The following is a 19,912-nucleotide window of genomic DNA, read 5'->3' on the forward strand; positions in this document are numbered from 1 at the left end:
GTGCACAATTCACACAGAGCCAAACTGGCCACAAGCATTGCTCTCAAGGTGAACACACTTTAAGGCTTTCTATTTCATACTTACTAATCTTTAGTTTCTTTGTCCCATTCTACCACTAACTTCACATGCGCAGTTCCCCCCTGTCCGCATGACTTCAATGCCCTGGAGAGAGAAGAAGTTAGAACATCTTTTAATCGGAAGCCTTTGTTATCTTATAGAGGCATGTAACTTCTCTTTGCTAGCCCTTCATCCTTCCTCCACTCCCATTCAGCTCAAGTTTGCAAAGGAGTGAAGGAATTCAGGCAGCAAAGGACATGGCAAAGCTGGCAAAGTGCATTTATCTAGGTACATTAATTCTGTAAATAAATGTACACTTATTTACAGAACAGGCATCTGCAAAAATTTCTAAAGAATAACAGTCACTAAAAAAATGGGGGAGTAATACTTTCATTCTCTTCTCCATTTCCAAGGAGGACAGACTCCAGGTGACATGACACATGACTGAGCATCCTCACACAGCTTCACAAGACATTCGGTCGTCTCCCTGCTCCTCAGGCCTATGAAGTCCATTCCCCACATCCACACCAAGACTGTCCCTTTCTGCATGGCTACACACCAAATTCCCAGCCGACAAACCTCTCCCCACTCCTGGGAATGAGGACTAACCCACCTTTCCACTGTTGGATGGCAGAGAGGTCGCTCCTCCTGAGGTAGCAAGTACGTTATGCCCACAACACTGACCACTCGCAAGCTGAATGGGCAAACCTGCAAAGAGAGTAGAAGCCATCTCAGTGACTCAAACCCAACTTACCTATATGCAAATCTGCTTTCAGCACCAGCTGACATGTATTTTATCCTAGAACGTGTGTTTTACATGAGAAAGTAAACGCACAAAGTCTCAAATATGCCTATGCCAATCAGCTAACTGAGGGGTGAGGTACAGCAGGTGAGGCTTTGTACCCAACAACTCCTCTACGGTGACCAAAGACACCCCTCTGCTCTCAGAGGGAGCTCTCATCAGAAACACAGTCACTAAACAAATGTTTCAGCTTTTCTTTCAGGCAAACACCACCAACCAGTGGATTTCCAGTGCAAACAGCAGCACTAATCTCTCAAGTACTTCCTTACGTGGGGGTAAGGAAGGAAGTAAAGCATGCAATTTCTTCACCTGATCAGTCTAATCTGACTTGTACCTTTCAGCAAATAGACAAAAGCACTGAAGAGGTGGAATACCAGACTTGGACGTTATTGCACAAAGAAATATTGGGAAGCCATCAGTTCAGCATGTTTATTGCTCCAAGTAACTGGCTTCCCCTTTAGCTCACATCACACAGAGCTGGAAGTCTCAGAACAGACAAACCATTTGCCTCACCTGCATGCAGGCTGCTGGCCGCAGGAAATACTGCATCTTCTCCAGAATCTCCTTCTGCAGAATATCCCAAGCAATTGTTTTTTCCAAATGCAACACAAAGGGCAAGCCAAACCTACAGGAAGGAGTAGCATTTGAGGGAGTAATTAAAAGATTATTCTGTTCAGCCATCAGATCCCCAAACTCTGACAGTGCCACCCCTTTTTGATCAACACATTCTTTAGCACCTAATGCAAGGTAGGAACGCAAGCAGTCGCTCCTTCACCTTGTGTTTTCACTACGCGGTGAGTAAAACCCAGGTCAATTAAGGAAGCAGCCAGAAGAGTAACTCCGTGAAGCTGCCAGTCACCTTTTGCTCTGCTGTCCAGTGCACGCTCTGTTACACACCAGCAAGACAATCTTGTCATTTGCTGCTGGTTTAGTAGAGGACTGTTCCAGTTTTCCAGACTTCAGTGTTCCTTGAGAGTAAGATATTGTTCGGGAGTGCTCAGTGCCACATTTCAAGTTATTCAGGTTATTGTTCACATGTATTCCTGAAAAATTAGGAGAAAGGAAACGTTTTGTTATGTCATTTGCCTTTAGTGCCCTGCTGCCCCCCTCAAGAAATCCTCTTTTGGCTGCAGAGGAGCAGGTCAGTATGGAATCGAGACCATTTTTATTACTTGTATGAAGGCTTCAAAGAGCAATTACTTTTCATAGTGACTATGTCTTTACAGAAAGAAATTATATGCAAGTGGTCACCTAACAGATTTTTCACAGTCATTTCTACAAGTACTCATAGCTTCGTCTGCCTGTAAGAAAAGCTAAAGTGACAAAACCCCTACTTGTTACTTCCAATAATACAATTTGCTTTTGACTACGCTCCATCTACCCAGGATGCAATTATTCCCTTTCATTGACAGAGAGATGCAGAGAAGCTGAGTTTTTTCAGCTTTGAAAGAAGAAGTGTTTGTTCATTCCTGAGACTGTTTATTCATCACTGGCAATCTGATTTTAAATAACACAATTTCAGTGGCTTCATCTGGTCCCTAGCAGATCTTTAAATTAAGCCTGACAACAGATTTCACATTAAGCCAGCCTGGCCTGCAGAATCAGCCCCAGGAAGAGGAAGAAAGGAGTGTACATCGCTTCTTGATAACCTCCCAGCTGACAACACCATTAAGTCTGCTGGAATGAGCTCGGACAAAGTCAGAGTTGAAATCAATACACCAGAACATCAACTACTTGTGGGACTTTTATTCTCAAGTACATCCTTCTCCAAAACAAGCCTCCCTCACCTAGTCACCTGAGGTGGGCATTAAACAGAGTTATCGACTTACCTCTCTGACTAAGGATACCCTCGGGCCTAAATATCTCTGGGGTCTCAAAGGCAAAAATGCAGTCGCTTTCATGAATGGTGTCCAGGTCATCAGTATCGCAGAAGGAACGATGAAACCCATCATAGTACATCTCCGTCAGCACAATCTAGAGTCAGCAGAAGCAAATCAGAACCCATTAAACCACCCATGCCTGGTCCAGCTGAGCTGTCCCATCTCTTGACTGGGATTTTCCTGCTACAAGAGGACATTCCTCAAAACATCCTGGCATCAGCCAGGAGCAAAGAGGAGGGAAAAGGACTGCCATAAAGGAGAAGCTGGGGTAAAGGCGGTATGAAAAGAGGTTTTGGTGGGATCCAACAGCTTTCTTTAAGCTCTTCCTACAGAGGAGTTCCCATAGGTGCCCAGTGGTTCCCTCACTGCCAGCATGCACAAATCACCGGGTGATCAGGCAGAAGGTCGGCACGCTCCGCGGATGGCTATCCCAAGGTCGCTAGTTTTCAAAAAGTCAATGCACAGGGAAAAGCATGATCCAGATCATCACCACCCTGCTTCCCCCATTCAATCATGGGCAGCGAATTTCAATTCCTACATATCCAACACGGGATGAAAGCCTCCGCATGCCCTCCCGCTGAAGGCAGGGCGCGCGGGTGAGGAGACCAGCCCGTTACCTGCTCCGTGGGTATCTTGGTCTCTGAGGAGACAGCCTCCCGCAGCCTGGCCACCGTTCCAGAGATGGGCACTGCCACCCCGATCCGCATGCAGTGAGAGCACTTCCCCTGGTACACCACGGTGACGTAGAGCGGCCTGCGGAGAGCACGGGAGGCACTGCTGGGGCTGGGCTGAGCATTTCCCGGCAGTACCTTCACAGAGTCAGCCCGACCTGGGTGCATCCAGGCTGCCCATAAGCTACGGGGCCGTCTCAGCAGTCTGGATCCACCGCACATTGGAGTTACGCTCGGCCACAGCCAAATACGTTTGGTTTCTGAAGACTCCTTTCTTACTACATAGACTGGTGTTACTTGTTCCCAACAAGCAGTAAGTCTTCTCAAAAAAGCCCCACAAAGTTAAAAATAAAACTCCCTATTACAGGGCAATCGTAATGTTCCAGCAACAATCCTGTAATGCAGCTTAGGACAGCCCGAGGCAGCACCTTAAAGCACTGGGAGAGAGCCGCTGCTGGGAACAGCTGCTCCAGGTTGTCTCTCCACGCTCAGTCCTGCCTCCAGCAGCACCCAGAAGCGCTGCCTCAGGAAGGGAAGAGTGGGGCAGCTGCCTACCCGGGACACCTTCCCTGGAAAGCCCAGTCAGCCTCCACTCGGCGCTGGAGCAGGGACTTCTGAACCAAACGTGACATCATTATATGTAATACGTTCTTTCATTACTTTGTTCCATTGCTTCTCGAACCCATACAAGTTTTCTGCATCCAAAACATCAGGTGAAGGAGTCGCTTATTTATACAATGGGTAGTTTTGCTGTGCACCTCTCTATCTTCACTCTGAACTTTTTATCTGGATTTTTTTTTCTCCCTGGAGCTTTTTTCTTTATTGGCAACAGCTGTCTTTCAAAAAAAGCAAAACATTTTGCAGGAAAGCCTTTAACTTCACTTTTTGAAATTGGAGTGATCAGTGAGACTGTTCTAAAGAAAGCAGAAAAAAAAGCATTTCATCCTTTTCCCCTTTTTAATTTTAAAATGCTGTAAGTTAAGTCAAAAGCAAAATATTTTGGTTACCTGAATCAAAGATATATTTTTCTCCCCAAAATTAATTCTATACGAAGTTAAGGGTGGGGGTAAAGGGCTGTTCTGAAACAAGTAAAAGGCTTGATTTTCCAATTTACCTGCAAAGCAAAAAATTTAAGCCCCATATGGTCCTATCGATCTTTTTTAAAGACTTACCGGAGAGATTTTGCTGACATCTCTCTTCCTTCTCTAGCAAATTAAACAACACTATATGCATGGGAAACAGCCAACGTTAAGTTCAAGACAGTTACATACCGTGTATGAGGCAAAGGAATCGGCAGAGAGATGCAGAGAAAAGGGTCAAAGGTGTTACTCTGCTTCTGGCAATGAGGGCACGTCAGGGAGGACCTAGTACCAATATCAATAATAGGACAGAGTTATACCTCATTTCATCAGAACGGACAATTCACCAAATCACAAATAACAGCCTTCGCACGTCAACCTGGCTGCCCCTTTCTGCTCTCCTTTCTCCACACAGAGCAGCTCCGCACAGAGGCTGTACAGGCATAGCTGCTGTAAATGATAGACTCCTGATTTCTAGATCCTTTTAATTAGTATCAAAGTTCATTACAGGGCATGCCAGGAAAAGACTTCACTCCAATCACTGAATTTGGGTTTTAATAAACATCACTGCAAAATTAATAATTCACCAACAGTAGCTCCAACATGGAAGACCTGGAAGGATTTTCTTCGAAGAGAAGGGAAGCGACAGGAAAGAGTGCAACAGTCAGCACTGCAGGTTTACAGATCTCTCTTACTCAGAAGGGAAAAACTCCAGACAATATCTCTCTCGCATTCAGAATTAACCTGCACCTTACACTGGTTTCATGTTTTATACCAGGCTTAAGGCTTCTCCTTTGCAAAGGAAGCTTTGGCAAATAACAGGGAGAAAGCCCAGCAATTAAAATTCTTATAGCAGCACAGATACAAGCCATCGAGAGGCGCTGGAAATTAGGTTGTTTTCTTGTATTAGTTCTGCAATTAGAAAGCTCCCTTCCCAGGAAGTATGGGAAACTCATGGAAAAACCCTGAAGGGACAGTGAAAGGTTCAAGCTCAGAATTCCCAAGTGCCAGATAACAGGAACTCTGCAAGACGTCTGGGATCCGTAACTCCCCAGCAGCCCCCAGGCACCTCCAGATCTTGCCACAGGCTCTTGCCTCTGAACAGCCAGGGTAAGCCTCACAGCACTGAGTCGTCCCCAGTCTTTGCTCCATTGAGCACTGACTTGCTTTCAGGATGCATCAGGGCAGGTGAAGAGGTGGTACATACTGTAGATTTTCACAGAATATACCAAATTAGAAGTAGTGACACTCTCTCTCCTCTGGAGCAAGATCTTAGTTCAGATTTCATTCAGCAGGCACTCAGAAACAGGTGCTGACACGATGACACCAGTCTCAACTGCGCTGGGAGCTAGTGTCAGGGTAGAGTTATAGCGGGGTCACCAATACGTGCAATAATGCCTCAGAATTTACAAAATATCATACCTGTACTGGGCTTGAAAGAGTTCCTGCACAAAAGTACTACTGATTGGAAAGGCTGGTCCCTCGAGCAGCACGTCATCCTCCAGCGGTGGCTAAAAGAGAAGAATAAACCCTAGAAGGGCATCCAAGCGCGGAGGTGCACCACGTTAGATGGCTCCAGTACTCCTCGTCAAATTTGTGCCCTCCTTGCCCAAAACCACCAGAAAAAAGGTCACAGGATTTTTAAATAACAGTGCGCTCTGCTCACATGGTGGTTATGCAGGAATACGAGGTAGCTAGGGCAGCCCAAGGGAAGGCAGGGATCTCGCGCCAGGTGATGCATCTGGCAGTCCCTCCCCTGTAATGCCTCCCAGCTCTCGCAGAGCAGAATGTGACCATTCACAAATGGGTGTATTGGGGTGCACTTGCCAGGGAGTAGTGAAACAGCTAGTTACATTCACAGGGCCAGAAACAAACAGTATTTTAACCCAAGCTTTTGTTCCATACAAACTATCAGAGCTGAGAAGCCAACACGTAGAGCTAATCTAAAAAGAAAGACTGTATGCAAAGTTACAGCTACTCTCCCACATTGGCTCCCAGCAAAATCCCTTACCTTGAGCGGAGGCATGCTGCTGTAATTCACTGCATTGTTCAGATCTTCATGGACTCTGTCTAGAAGCCAAAGCAGGAACTCTTGCGCATCGTGCTGGGCATTCCCACGGTACTGCATAGCGTTCTTGGACACAATGTTCTGCAGGGAGACAGAGACGGCGTATAGCAAAAGCACAAGAATCAAGCTCTTCCCTCTACCAAGCCCTCACAATCAGACCGGCACAGGTAACGGCGCACTCAAACCCAGCTCTGGGTGGGGCACTGCCTTCCCATGCCACCTGGGGACGGGCCAGGACGCACCATCGCGTGCCGGACCCTCTGCACAACTTGCGTGAAAGCAGCAGCAGATGCCTTGCTGGGCAGAGAAACTGCCACCTGCTCTCCGAACTGACCAGAGGGGTTATGGCAGCAGTTAGAGAGGAACTGCATCGCCGTTTAAACAGAAATGTTTATAGCAAACTTGGGACTCAATTAGACGAGATGAGCACCAAAATGATCAACCTACAATGCCTTCACATAGGTCAAGAGCGAGGCAAGCTCACTTCAATCCACTGACAACAACAGGCAGTATTTCCCATGCTAACACGAGTGAAGGGTATTTTTAATCATACCTATCCATGTTATTTCCTGTTAATTTCCTAAAATATATTGGTTTAAGCCGAAGCAAAACAAGTGTTTAGTCTCTTAATGTCCACTCACCCTTGTCTAGCTCATTCCTGCTTTGGTGAGATAACAGGTTTCCTAAAACCTAGATGCAGATGCTCAGTGCTAATACAGGTATCCAATTCCAGGAATCAGCCAAAAATCAGTACATCAAAACTGCAGATGCTCAGTGCTAATATAGGTATCCAATTCCAGGAATCAGCCAAAAATCAGTACATCAAAACTGCAGATGCTTCTACAAACTGATCATCCCAGTAATATGCACGTAGAGCAAACTTACTTTGCATCAGACACTCTCTTAAGCTCCTAAGAACTACAGTCACCATGTACTTTCTCCACTAGGTATCAAGTATCCACTATGCACAACTTGCTCATCCTAAATACCACCTTCTATTGCTGCTACCCAAAACAGAAAACTTGCTTAGGATGGACCACTGAGCAGTAAGAAAAGCACAGGTTGCACTGGCATTGTACAGCTCAGAACGACTGTCCCAGCCAGACGCAGCTTCCCCTCTAGCCGGAGCAAGCACAAGGAACCAAAGCATCACAGCACGACGGATGCCAGAGCAGCACGGTACCCGACGGGCACGGCTGGGCCGGCAAACTCCAAACAAGGGAGGACTCAGCCAGCCATGGGTGCGATGGGCACAACCGGCACTACTTTGGATACACGCTGAGAGCCTGGGGAACGCATCTAATTTATGCTTGAATTTCCAGAAAAGCCGTCTCAGAAGGACACCAGCACACCCAAGGGGTTTGCTCAAACCTGTTTTTTTTCTGGACACAAATGGGAAGGACTTGAAGCTCACCAGCAACCGAAATCTGCACTTGGCAGATTTATCCTCACCCTGCAGCTCTGGGGACACCCTCCATAATGTTGAAGTTTGCATTGAGCCCCCCAGCCGGGCCACGTGTGCCCCTTCCTCAGGACGATGTCTCCTCCTCCTCAAAAAGCCAACGGGAGCCCACAGCATGGTTTGGTAGGGCATCTTCCTCACCAAAAACCAACACCAGGAAATGCTTTCCTCTCCTCCAGCTCTCTGATCTCACTTTTACCTCTACAACACCACCCAAATGGCTGGCCACCACTCATCGCTGTGCACCGGGGAACATAGCACAGGCTCTGGAGGATGGGAGCCAGGCACCAGCTTCTGCGTTCAGCAGGAATACTCTCTGGAATCATGTGCCGTGGTGGGCTGACCCCAGCAGCCGAGCCAGACCTCCTTCCCGAGCAGCAGACACCAGCACTGCCGTAGAAAAGCCAGCATTTTCTGCTTCTTCAAGGAGGCACCGGGCTGCAGCCAGGAGAGCCAGCCTGCTCCTCCCGCTGCTCATGAAACAGGGAGGACGTTCATCTAACACATGGTCACAGGTCAGCCACCCCCATGCTCCCACTCCAGCAATTTTAACCACAAAGTCAATACCAGGGTTTGCTTTGTACGAAACAGGCTCACGGCAAGGCTCGCATCAGTCACACAGCTATTCCCCAACCTTCCTGTGCTGCATGTTACCAGGAAAAGCAATCCTGTTTGGGATGTGCTGCACCTACATCCTTCAGTACACCTGCAGAGAGACAGAAAGTGCTCACACGGGACTTGAACTTGTTTGAGCAGGGTCCCCAAAAAGGGGCAGTGGCACCAGCAGAGACCAGGCTGTACCTGCGGGGCCAGAACCACGCGGGAAGGCTGCGGCAGACCAGCCACCCCAGGCAGGCTGCGCACGCACACGGTACCGGAGCTCCTCCATTTCTCTAATCAGACTTTGCAACAGATTTGAGAAATGAGGTTGGGCTGCTCGCTTTATCCCTCTAGAAAATGGGGTCATCAGAAGTGGGGGGGGGGGGGGGGGGTGGAGTGGTGATGAAAAAAGACAGGAAAGGACTGATAAACATATACTCTATCCTCCATAATCCGTCCACCTGCCTCAAGGCAGCAAAATAAGGGAAAACAAATAATCTGCTCTCATTACATATGTGCAAGCCCTTCTGACAACAGATTTACTGCCCTTGCCTGCACAGGGACCAGCACCCTCCCACACAAAATACGTAAACAGAGTTTTAAAGACGTAGCGGTGCGCAGCGAATGCTCACCTCTGCACCACACAGGTGCGAGCCCAGCACACCCCTGCTTGGTGCTCACCGCAACGTGAGCTTGGGACGCTGCTGCAAGCCAATATATTGGGGAGAGAAATCTGAATTAGTTTGTAGAGACTCAAAGACGAAAGGGGGCCAAACAGCCTTCTCTGCTCCTAGTTCCCATCAAGCAAAACAAGATCCATTGGCAGGAAAAAGTGACAAAACATGATCCAAAAAATCATCTAAAGCCTCTGCAGGTATCAGCCTGATACCTCTTGCCCTCCTTCAGCATAAAGCCTAGTGAATTATTTGTGTTGCACCAATTTATGAAGTTTAACACTAACCCCTGAAAACACAGCAAACGTACTTGCAGATCCTGGTCTGATACCTAAACACTTGACATTCACCCAGCAGGTATCAGGACAAGATGGCAATGGCCTAAGGAGCCTAGTTTAGCTGTGCTAGAAACCCACCGCCCCTGCGTCTCGCCTAACGACACAACCTCGTCCTTTCACCAGCTGACATGGACTGGCCTAGACCACGGACACTCATAACCAGATCTCTCTTTTGCATCACTAAACATCCTCCAGCTGAATGCTGCGGCACAGGGTACCGCTCCCACCAACTCTTTTTACAATTCCCGGTCCTATACAGGTCCTGTTGGATTTACAGAACTCTAGTTCCTTGATCAGAGCACCATGCATTTTTTTAAGAAAGCTCCCGGCTGCCCCATCTTGGGGTGCTCGCAAGGCAGCTCCTCGCTGTTGGGTACCGCAGGGCCCAGCAGCAGCTCTTGGGGAGCGCTGCTCTGCAGCCCCAGGCCCTGCCTCGAGCTGGTCACCCTCCAGCCCCACGACACCGTGAATTGAGCCCACGGTCCCACCTAGCAGTCAGCTGCTGCTGACAGGGTTCAGTGGATCATCTAGGATTAGGAAAAATTAATATTCCAAAATATCCCAAACGGCCGTAGCAAGGAGAGAAGGCCGATATTCACAGCAGCTGCGTTTAGCTGAACGCACCCAGACAATGGTGTAGGGAAGAATTTAAGACATACATGCGGAGCCTTCCTTTGCAAACATTATCTTTGTTCAAAAAAATTACACTGAAAATGAAATTCAGCCCTTAAATTACTGTGTCAAGTTCCAAACTGAAAAATCAATCACTGAAGTGTGAAGCAGAGATTTTAGTCCAGTCTTAAGTGGTTATCTCGCTACATCTTTTCTCTAGAACTGCTATTCATGCCTCCACAGTAACACACTTGCCTTTTAACAGCCTTCGTCATCCTTCCCATTGCCCCCTGCACCCAGGTCAGCACGCCAAGGTGACAACGTCCAGCACGGCCACCGAGGGAGGAGGGCTCCAAAGGCAGCGCGGGTCGCAGCAAGACCAAGCTCCTCCTCCTCAGCAGTGAGCTGACCGAAGAGGGCCAAGAGAAGAGAGGTGCTGAAACACACACCCCTGGCCCCTAGCAGTGTACGGTCCTCTCTGCACTAAGACATAAAAAGGCATGATATCATCAGGCCAGCATTAACACCTTTCAGCTGGCATGCTAAGAGCCGGCTGCCTTATCTGGTCTAGTTTGTTTTAGTGAAGTTAGCCAACAGGTGCTACCACTGCACTTAAGTCCTAGTCTAGACAGAGTTGAAGATAAAAGGGTCTTTAGTATTGCTAGGAGGAAGTGAATCTGGTATTTCAAGTAAAAAAGGGTGCATGGAGGGTTCTGTATGGAAACAGACATAAGTAAGGACTTCAAGAATGCAGGCTAGTATTTCTTATCGCCTCTCTCTGTCACCAGCACATCGCTCCAGTCTAGACCCTCGCTGGCTTTTACTGATGTGCGTTCCTGGTGACGTGTCGTCCTACAGCGAGCCGCACAAGCCCGTAACACCCCACAGCAGAGCGAACCCCAGGGATTCGCAACAACCACGTGCCTTGGGCTGTATCTGTGTCATTTCTCGTCTCAGAAGCATCTCCATAATAACTGTTCTGGTTTCCTCGACGCTCTCGCAGCCTGAGTGGAGCAAGGATAAAGAGCTGCCTGTGGAGACAGATCACAAGATGTTGGAAGTGATTCAGGAAGCACTACAAAATATCAGATGCAATTCCCTCACAAGAGGCTCTGCTACAAAAACACTCCAGCAATAGCAGCTCGTTCCCAGCGTTACTCATGCTTCCTGCCATCGCTGCTACAAGTGGGTTTGTTATTACTTAAACCTCTGCATCTGCTGCTCTGTGAAATGTCATGTGTCTTCCTCCCAGTACGCTCCGAGATGCTGGGGCAGCAAAGCAACCCAAGGCAGGCAAGGTGTAAAGGAGGAGCAACAGACACGCAGTGCGGAACACTCAGTGCTAAGGAACACAATTAAATCCAAGCGAGAGATAAAGGCACTGACTGAAATGCACAATTTAACAATTTGAGAAAGATACCAGGAACTCCTAGAGCACAGTCTCCACTCAACTAGATGGCTCAGCAACCAAACACAGCCCCACACGCTGCCCTGTCTCCAAAGCCAGCCCCCTCGCTCAGGCTGGGGGCAGCGGGCTGTACGGACGGGCGGTGGGGACCCTACAGCCCCGCGCAACAGACGGGGGACTGCAACCTCTGGGCAAGCCAGGCTGGCAATTCCCGAACAGCTCCAATAACATCTGAAGGGCAAGACGACAAAGCGAGCAAGTATCTTTATCATTAAGCATCATCCACCCTGAACCTCTTTGTATTTATTTTCTGAGACTCCCCTTCCAGCTCACCGGCTGCAAAGCTGCAGCAGGTCTCCTGCCCTGGCTCCGGAGCACGCTCTGGCCTCCTCTCAGCGCAGGGCTAAGGTAGCTCACCTTAGCCTGTAACAGTGCGATCCCGGCAACATCTGCGCAGCTCGGGCAGAAACCTCGGCTTCCATGAGGCCACAACTGCAACACCCCCGCCCCAAGATACCTGCTCAGCCACCCAGGCTGTGTCCAGGCTGCAGAAGGATGACTTTACACAAGGACAGGTATAAGTCAAAACATAACCTCAAACTTTCCTCTTTTGCTCATCGGGTACGAGAAGACAACACCTTCTTTTGCTGGTCATGCTTATGCTGAACCCGCTGCAGTAAAGCAACAGCAATTGCAACTGGCTGCAGATACAGAGTTAAGAAGCTATTGATTTTAAAAAAACACATAAAAACACATTAAAAACACCACATTTACCAACCCCCCATAGCCTTTAATCCTCTGCCCCTAATCTGAATCTGCTGTAAGTATAGGTGGTGCATCTGAACAGACCCCGTCCATCGCCAGAGGGTATTAAGAACAGGTCAGGAACAATTTTGGTGCAGCTGTTTCAGATGCGAGACACCAGGAGCGGTCTCCGAAGCTGCCTTCCCAACACCTTTCCACGACTGTACTGCCGTGCACCTCCAGCCCCTTTCCTCAGCTCAACCCCTAAGAGTTTGGCAGAAGGAATGAAATCTTCCCTTCCCCCAGATGTGCAAGCACTGGCACGCAGGCACCCTGAATGGAAGTGGCACCACCAGAAGAGATAAGAGGGGGAAAAATCATAATTTCATATCAATCACATACACTTATCTAACCCCCTAATGCAAGCACCCTATAACCTAACAAGTCCCTCTCGTCTATAAAGCAGATTTACGGCAAAGACACATTATCATTTTTATCAGCCCACTGAAAGTTTAATAATCATTCATCTACTGCTCTAAATAGATGCAATAAATAAAGCCAAACATAGCTGAACTACTGGCCTCTCTTTTGCTGCTGTTTTTGTTCCAGATCACAAAGACAACTAAAGGAAAAATGCCAGTCTGCTATTTTCCAGTGTGCCTCTGGTAGGAAGCAGCTGTGGAAAGGTTTTTGTGCATGAACGGATGAAGCCAGCTCATTAGAGACCTGACACAATGACACATGCGAGCAGGAAAGAAAGGCTATTCTTTACCTTTCATGGAACATCATGAAGTTATGCTCAACAAGATTTTTTTTTTTTTTTTTTCTTTTTTAAACCCATAGACGTAGTTCTTTGTTTGGGCAACTTCTACAGCAGACATCTCATGAAGAGCGTCTATCTAAATTACTCCCTCTGCTCACACAGAGAAACAGCAATTTCCCCTTTCTGAATTGAGATGTTCTTTTCTGGGGAAAGCAATACCCAGGGAACAGCGTGGTCCAGACCGTCTGCTCATCCCCAGGCGCCGGGACAAAGTCAAGGCCAGCAGTGACCCTCCGCCCAGGTGGAAGTGCCAGCAGGGACCATGACGCTCTTTCCTGCCCAGGACCCTGCCGCTGGCTGCCGCCGACAGACCTGCACGGCTTCCAGCGCTCGGGACACGTCGGCTCAGCTGCTGCAGGCTGCACACCGCAGAAAAAAAGAAAACTAGGGAGACTCGGAGCAATCAGCCTCCCCCCTCCACCGAGGCTACAGCGATGCCAGCTGCCTCCCTGCCGCAGCACGCCCAGCAACCCACCCTTACTGCCAGGAGCCAGGGATTCGGCAGCAGAAAGCCTCCGCAGCATCTCCTGGCGCGCACAGGGCCCAGCGCCGCTGCGGAGGGACAGCTGGGCTCGCGCGGCCCCGAGCTCGGCACCAGCCCGGGGTTTGCCCGCCTGCCTCCTGGCCAGCACTGAGGATGAAGCGCGGGCCCAGCCCGGGACAGATGAGATCTCCGCTGGCTGAGTTTTACCACAGCTCTCCAAAAGGCAGAAAAAGGGAGTTTTGAAGACAGCAGGTCTGTCGAAGCAGCCAGGGCGGGACAAAACGCTCCTCCTTTGCCCTGCAGCCGGGAGGTGCTGGGGCTCTGGAGGCAGCACCCCATGGGAGAGCACGGTGGCTCCATGGGGCAGCCAGCCCTGCCCGGGGCCAGCGCAGAACGGCTCCCCGCACAGCCAGGCCCTTGCTCGGGGCCTGTATTTAAAAAGTAAAAACAAGAGGAGCACAGCAGAGTGCAGCACGCCAGAACCAGAGCGGGTTGTCCACCACATTTAACAAGCCCAGACAAGAAGCATCACCCCACCGGCCCCTGCCCGGTGTCTGTCCTGTGCTAGCAGCTACTCTGACCCTTCAGGCTGAAGCCTTAATCCTGATGAACCACCTTTCTTCAGCTCCTAAGGAGAGAGTGAAGTCTGTAAAGATGACACCTTCCAGGGTTGCTGTGCACGCACGCAGCGCTCCCGCCTCCACGCAGGCAGCGGCGGGCAGAGCTGCTGGCAGCTCCCCAACACGGCGGAGCACAGCGGGAGCGGGCAGAGGGCTGGCAGCCAGGGCCAGCACCCCTCAGCCGCCTCTCCCACGCAGGAGAGGGAGCTGGACACGAGATGTGGGTTGTTGGGTGCTGCATTCCCAAACAGGCACGCTTCCTTCCCAGGCTCTTCGCAGGAGCGTGGTCACGCCTGCCGGAAGGCATTGCCAGGAGTCGGTGCTGACTGCTGGGAGAATTCATCCTTACAAACAGCAGAAACAGGATTTTGTTCTACAAGAAGACTTTCTTTTCTTGCTCCGCTAGCAGAGCAATCAGTGGGATTGAAAAGCGTGAGGGATGAAGGAGCGGGGGCACGCCGCAGGTGTGAAGCGGTTCAGTGAAGGAGAGTCAAGAAATGCGGGTGTAGTGGACAGACTCCGGGGCTGGGCTGGGGAGCCCCAGGAGCTCGTGCTCCAGCTGCACACCCGTGCCGCTCCCTCCAGGTTTTGCCTAAAGTCCCATGGCTGAGCACGGCCCCCCAAGACGGGGATCTGATCGCTACTGCTCACATGAGCCTGCCTGTGGACTTCAAGGATGCTGCAAAACAAGATTAATTTGACTGACACAATCATACGCAAAAGAGTTCATTAAAGCAGTGCTTTGCAGCAGTCATGCATTCAGATGGAAGCACAAAATGGGCTTACTCGCAATCAAGCGTGGCCATTTATAAATGCCAGCATGCAAAACAGGGCACGGAGCAACGCACAGATCCAATTAAGCTGCCTAAGAACAAGCATTCCCTCACCCCTTCCACAAGTTGCCAGACATGACACGGTTTTCATGCTTTCACCATTTGTACTTCTGTGGAGGCAGCGTGGAAATAAAGAGCTCGGACGACAGAGAAGGCGTTTTGGCAACCACGCGCAATCGCCCTTCCAGCCCCAGAGGGGGCCCAGCCCCCGGGGCCACCCCGCAGCAGGGCGGCAGAGCTGCTCTACGTCGGGGTCTCTTCCCCTGCCTCCCCCTCGCCCTTCCCTCCTGGACTTCTGGAGGCGAGTGGCTGCATCGCTTCTGCCTCCCACTCCAGCAGAGTCCCCTCAGCAACCCAGCGTCCGACATACGGACTCTGCAGCTCGGCTCTCTGCTCCCCCGGCCTTCTGCTGCGCTTTCTCAGATCAAGGTTTGAAGTATAACCCAGAAATCCCCAGAAAGTCTTTGATTTGACAGGTAAATCAGACTGCTGCTGTAAGGCAACCAGGATCCTACTGCAGGAAACCCTTCTCAGGGGGTTTATGTGAGAGGGGGGAAAAAAGTAAAGACATAAGCTTCAATTGTAAGGAAATGTACATAAAGAAAAAAGTAAAACAAAACAAAACCAAACCCACACACAATAATGGACTTGCATCTTATTGATCATTAACATTAAAAAAAGAAAAGTCTAACTTGGAAAGACTGCCAAAGACCTTTGTGATCCCAGTGAAGAGAGAAACACGTTCCCATGATGTCAAGAAGTGTCACAGTAACGATGTAGAAAATTTATAACTTGCTTTTTGTTTCAAGTAAAGCGTGTCAATTCCAAATCCCAGAGCCGCGCTAGGACACGTCTCCCCACTGCAATGCCACCCCTGGGAGCACCTGGAACGAGCACTTCAAGATCCCACGTTACCTGGCCCTACTTAAAGCCCTCTCGGATGAACATGGGAACTGAAACACCAGCAGCCAAGAGACGAGGGACCGGGAACGAAGGGTGACGGGTCTTGCATTTCTTCCTTCATGTCCCATTCTTCCATCTCTTTGTGTAAAGGGAGGACAGTCTGCTCTCCGCAGAAATATTTTAGGAATAAGCAGTTGACACTGTCTGGAATAAAAGAACTGATTGCTGCGCTAGCCAGAGAGCAAGATAATTAAACACGATCCAGGGGATCCCATTTCACATATAAGCCGCCCCGTCAGCAAAAGCACAAGGGCTCTAGCGAGCGGAAGAGCTCGTGGCTAACAGCTCCGAGTGCAGGACTGAAGGCTTCCAACACCCAAACTGTACCAAGCAGCCCCGTGCTGAGAAGAGCTCTCGTTTAATCCACAACAGGAGGTGAAGATACCAAGCACATCGATACTTGCAGGAGTTCCTTCATAATTTAGAGGAGCTGAAGTGACCAACACAGTTGACGACTGCTTGTCCCAAGTGCGGTATTTACACCAAGTGCATTTCCAAAACAGGAGCTACACAGAGCTACTATGAAATTTTACACTAAACACAGGTTTAAAAATAAATATATAAAAATGGAAGCAGCACTATTAACCTGGCACAATAATCCCTGCTCTACTAACAGGGACTCATTCTGGGTTCATATCTAATTCTGATAATCCAGCTCTACCCACTTCTTATGATTTTACTGTATTTGCTGTACACATTGCAGGTCATAACAATAAGGCAGTCTTCATCTTGTAGGACAAAGAAAAAAAATTAATGCAGTTCTAGCATACAAAGGACCTTGTTAAACACTTGACATGCTTCAGTGTGCAACTGGCTTAGCTATGAAGAAAGCCTCAAAATGGGAAACAGCCTCATCACGCACAGGAGATCAGAACTCCTGATCAGAAGGCAAAGGTAGAGGATTTGGGTAAGTATATACGATTTTTCAAGCCCAACTAGTTTAAATAAAAACCCTTCTCACTTAAGACGCCCATCATCACCTCCGAGTGTTGCAGCCCAATTGCCCATTACAAAGGGCGCTCTGTCCTCACTATCTAACACTCCCAGGAACTTTGCAGGCAGAAGGGGACAGCTCCCCAGAAAAACACAAGCCTGGAGCACAGCTACTGCTTATACAATAGATGTTTGTCACCATTGTCACACCATCACAAAGGGGAAAGAGGAAGCGCAAGCTGCAATATTGGCCCTTGTTATGAAAGCAGCAGCTCTGTTTAGGCTGGAAAATAAAAACCACCGAGCAATCAGAAGAAAACGATTGTCAAAACAAACTGTGAATGAGCACAGGGCCAACAGGAAAGCCATCCAAAGCAGAGATAAAAACCCAACACCCGTCACCTCCGCCACAGTGCTCCTGCATCATCGCCTCCCCGGGAAGGGCTCCCTTCGGCTCCCAGCCCCGGGGCTGCTACCCGAGGAAACAAACCCCTCTGCTTCCAGGTTCCTGCCAATTCCTTCCCTGCCCTTTTCCTACTGCTACAGCCTCCTAGGGGAGCCTCCTGCTCCCCGCCGCTTCCCATGGCTCCCGCGGCTCTCGTGAAGATGTGCCTCCCCACGTCCCCTGCCTCCTGCTAGCTCAGCCTCCCGCACCCGCAGTAAGCAAGGCACGCACCCCGGGCAGCGAACACCTCGGCAGGAGGGGCAGAGCATACACACAGCTTTACACACAACGTCCACTGCGCTTCAACCACAGGGAGCAAGCGCTCCCAAAGTCTTCCTCGGTGCCCTTTCCACAGCAGATCCTTGCCCCGAGGATAAGCCGTTGCAAACACTTCGGAGAGGGCTCCACACAGATCCCTGCTGCAGACCGGGAAGAAAAAAAATTATTAAAAAAAATTTTCTCGTGGCAGACAGAAATGTCAGGTTTAAAATGCAGAAACTGGCAGAGATCCTTGCGTTTCAAGTAGATCTGACCAGAGATGACGTGCTAGCTGCTGGCTGGGTGAACACTTCACCTCCCCTCACTGTGTATTAGCTCTCTTGCAAGGCTCGCTCTCGGCCCTGCAATTACAAGACAAACCATTTTATAGAAACCACTCGTTTTAATTGCATTTTCCCTGTTTTCAGCAGAAGGGCTACACAATTTGTGAACCCGTGGGATGGGTTATTTCTTGAAGGCCAACCTAAAAAGGGAAAAAATACCACTGAGAAAAAACAGCTAAGGGTAAAGAGCATCTCAAAACTCGCCCCCGCAAAGGCTTCTTGTCCACACGGACTCAGAGAGACCCTCTCTTAGAAAAGAATTTCCTCCGCCCCAAGAAAAAAGCCTATGGATGTAATAACAAGCAAGAGGATAAGTATTATCCTTTATCCTAAAATACACTTACCGCCTGCAGATAAGTATTTAGGAATCAGAAAGCGTCTTCGCCCAATTATATTCAGTGCCAAAAGAGGGAAAAAAGAAAAAAAAAAAACCCCAACACACATGTATTTCTAAGCATGCTGGCTAAAGAGCTTCTTGAGTACCAAACAAATGTCACTCTCACTAGCTATTGCCGTTGGAGTGAAAGTGCAAAATGACTCTCCTGAAAACACTTTTCACCCTTAAAAAAAAAAATTAAAGCAATGAAGATAGGGAATGTTCCACCCTCTATCCAAAACAAGCTTGGGGGGATGTTTTTCTTGTTTTGGGGAGAAGAAGCAGCAGTTTCCAGGGTAAAAATGCCAATCTCCAACTATCTCAAACCTAAGCCTGTTGTTTACATCTTTAAATTAACTGTGCAAATCTGCTGCTGAAAAAAAAATTTAATGAAGAATACTGAATTTAATAGCAGGTTCAGGCTACTTAACTGTCTTTAGAGGCGTTAATTTACTATTAAAAGTAATTGACCCCTATAAGGAAACAGCAGAGTACTTGAGATAATGACAAAGTCGTTCGGAGCAAGACACTGGCTGTTGACATCGTGCAGCACCGAGCAGGACCTACGGGGACACGATCCCCCACAGCAAGACGCTTTTTAAAGTCCTCCAGGGAACCTGGCAGGTAGAAGATTGATGGGCTCCTGCTACATCAACAATGAGTAGAAAAGTGTTCGCTTACTGTTAGTGACACCTGCAAACAAGCAAAGAAAGTTCCACCATAAAAAAATACCCAACTTGGAAGGTGGCCTTAATTTGATCTGCAGACCTGTTTCTCTTCCCCCTTCTGTCACTCTTATCTGAACACCTCTACTGCAGGCCTGCAGAAACAGCGCATCTTGGCCTAGAAAGTGGTCTGTTTCCCCTTTGATTTTATCAGCCACACTGGCAAAAGGCAATTCTGCTTTCGCAACCTTTTATTCCTGCTATTACTCAGGAGAAATCCACAATTTCTCCTCCTGCCAGAACGCCTCTAGAGCGGTGAACGATTACGATAAAGGGGAGCGCCCCACAGTGCTGCCAGGACTGGACGCACCGAAACCGCAGCTGAGCAGATCGGCCTCCCAAGCGCTCCTCCATCGAGAAACGCTTCTGAAAACACCGGCGTCGCGCACGGTCCCTCACCCGGCGCCCGCACGGCCACCTGCGCCAGGCATCCTCGCTCCAAACGCGAGCAGCCGGGCTCCCCAGAGAACACCCCCGCACGGCAGCGGTGAGGGTGGGCGCAACCGCCTGGAAGCGCGCAAGCGAAGCAAAGGGAGGATGTACCGGCCGCGCGTCGGCCCAAACGACTGAGGGTGCCACAGACCGCCGACACCTCAGAGGAGCCTCTCGGGCACCCGCCATCCAACAGACGCAGAGGGAGCGCAGACGCTGGTACCCGCGGTCCCTGCCTGCTGCCGCACCCCATCTGACCTGAAGGCGGAGAGCCCAAGAAC

At 49.4% G+C, this 19,912-nt stretch overlaps 1 protein-coding gene across 2 annotated transcripts in view; it reads right to left on the reverse strand.

The window, feature by feature from the left end:
- The window catches only part of USP31 (ubiquitin specific peptidase 31), a 28,687-nt gene that overhangs the window by 6,882 nt on the left and 1,893 nt on the right, over positions 1–19,912 (reverse strand). For both annotated transcript variants that reach the window (XM_075718070.1, XM_075718069.1), the window contains exons 2-10: positions 6,501–6,638; positions 5,912–6,000; positions 4,682–4,774; positions 3,357–3,492; positions 2,689–2,833; positions 1,719–1,902; positions 1,373–1,484; positions 671–765; positions 85–162 (exon numbers count right to left, since the gene is read on the reverse strand). In XM_075718070.1, coding sequence (XP_075574185.1) covers positions 85–162; positions 671–765; positions 1,373–1,484; positions 1,719–1,902; positions 2,689–2,833; positions 3,357–3,492; positions 4,682–4,774; positions 5,912–6,000; positions 6,501–6,638 — 1,070 coding nt within the window. The remainder of the gene's footprint in view (positions 1–84; positions 163–670; positions 766–1,372; positions 1,485–1,718; positions 1,903–2,688; positions 2,834–3,356; positions 3,493–4,681; positions 4,775–5,911; positions 6,001–6,500; positions 6,639–19,912) is intronic.

Source organism: Pelecanus crispus, chromosome 11, assembly GCF_030463565.1.
Source record: "Pelecanus crispus isolate bPelCri1 chromosome 11, bPelCri1.pri, whole genome shotgun sequence".
NCBI lineage: Eukaryota > Metazoa > Chordata > Aves > Pelecaniformes > Pelecanidae > Pelecanus > Pelecanus crispus.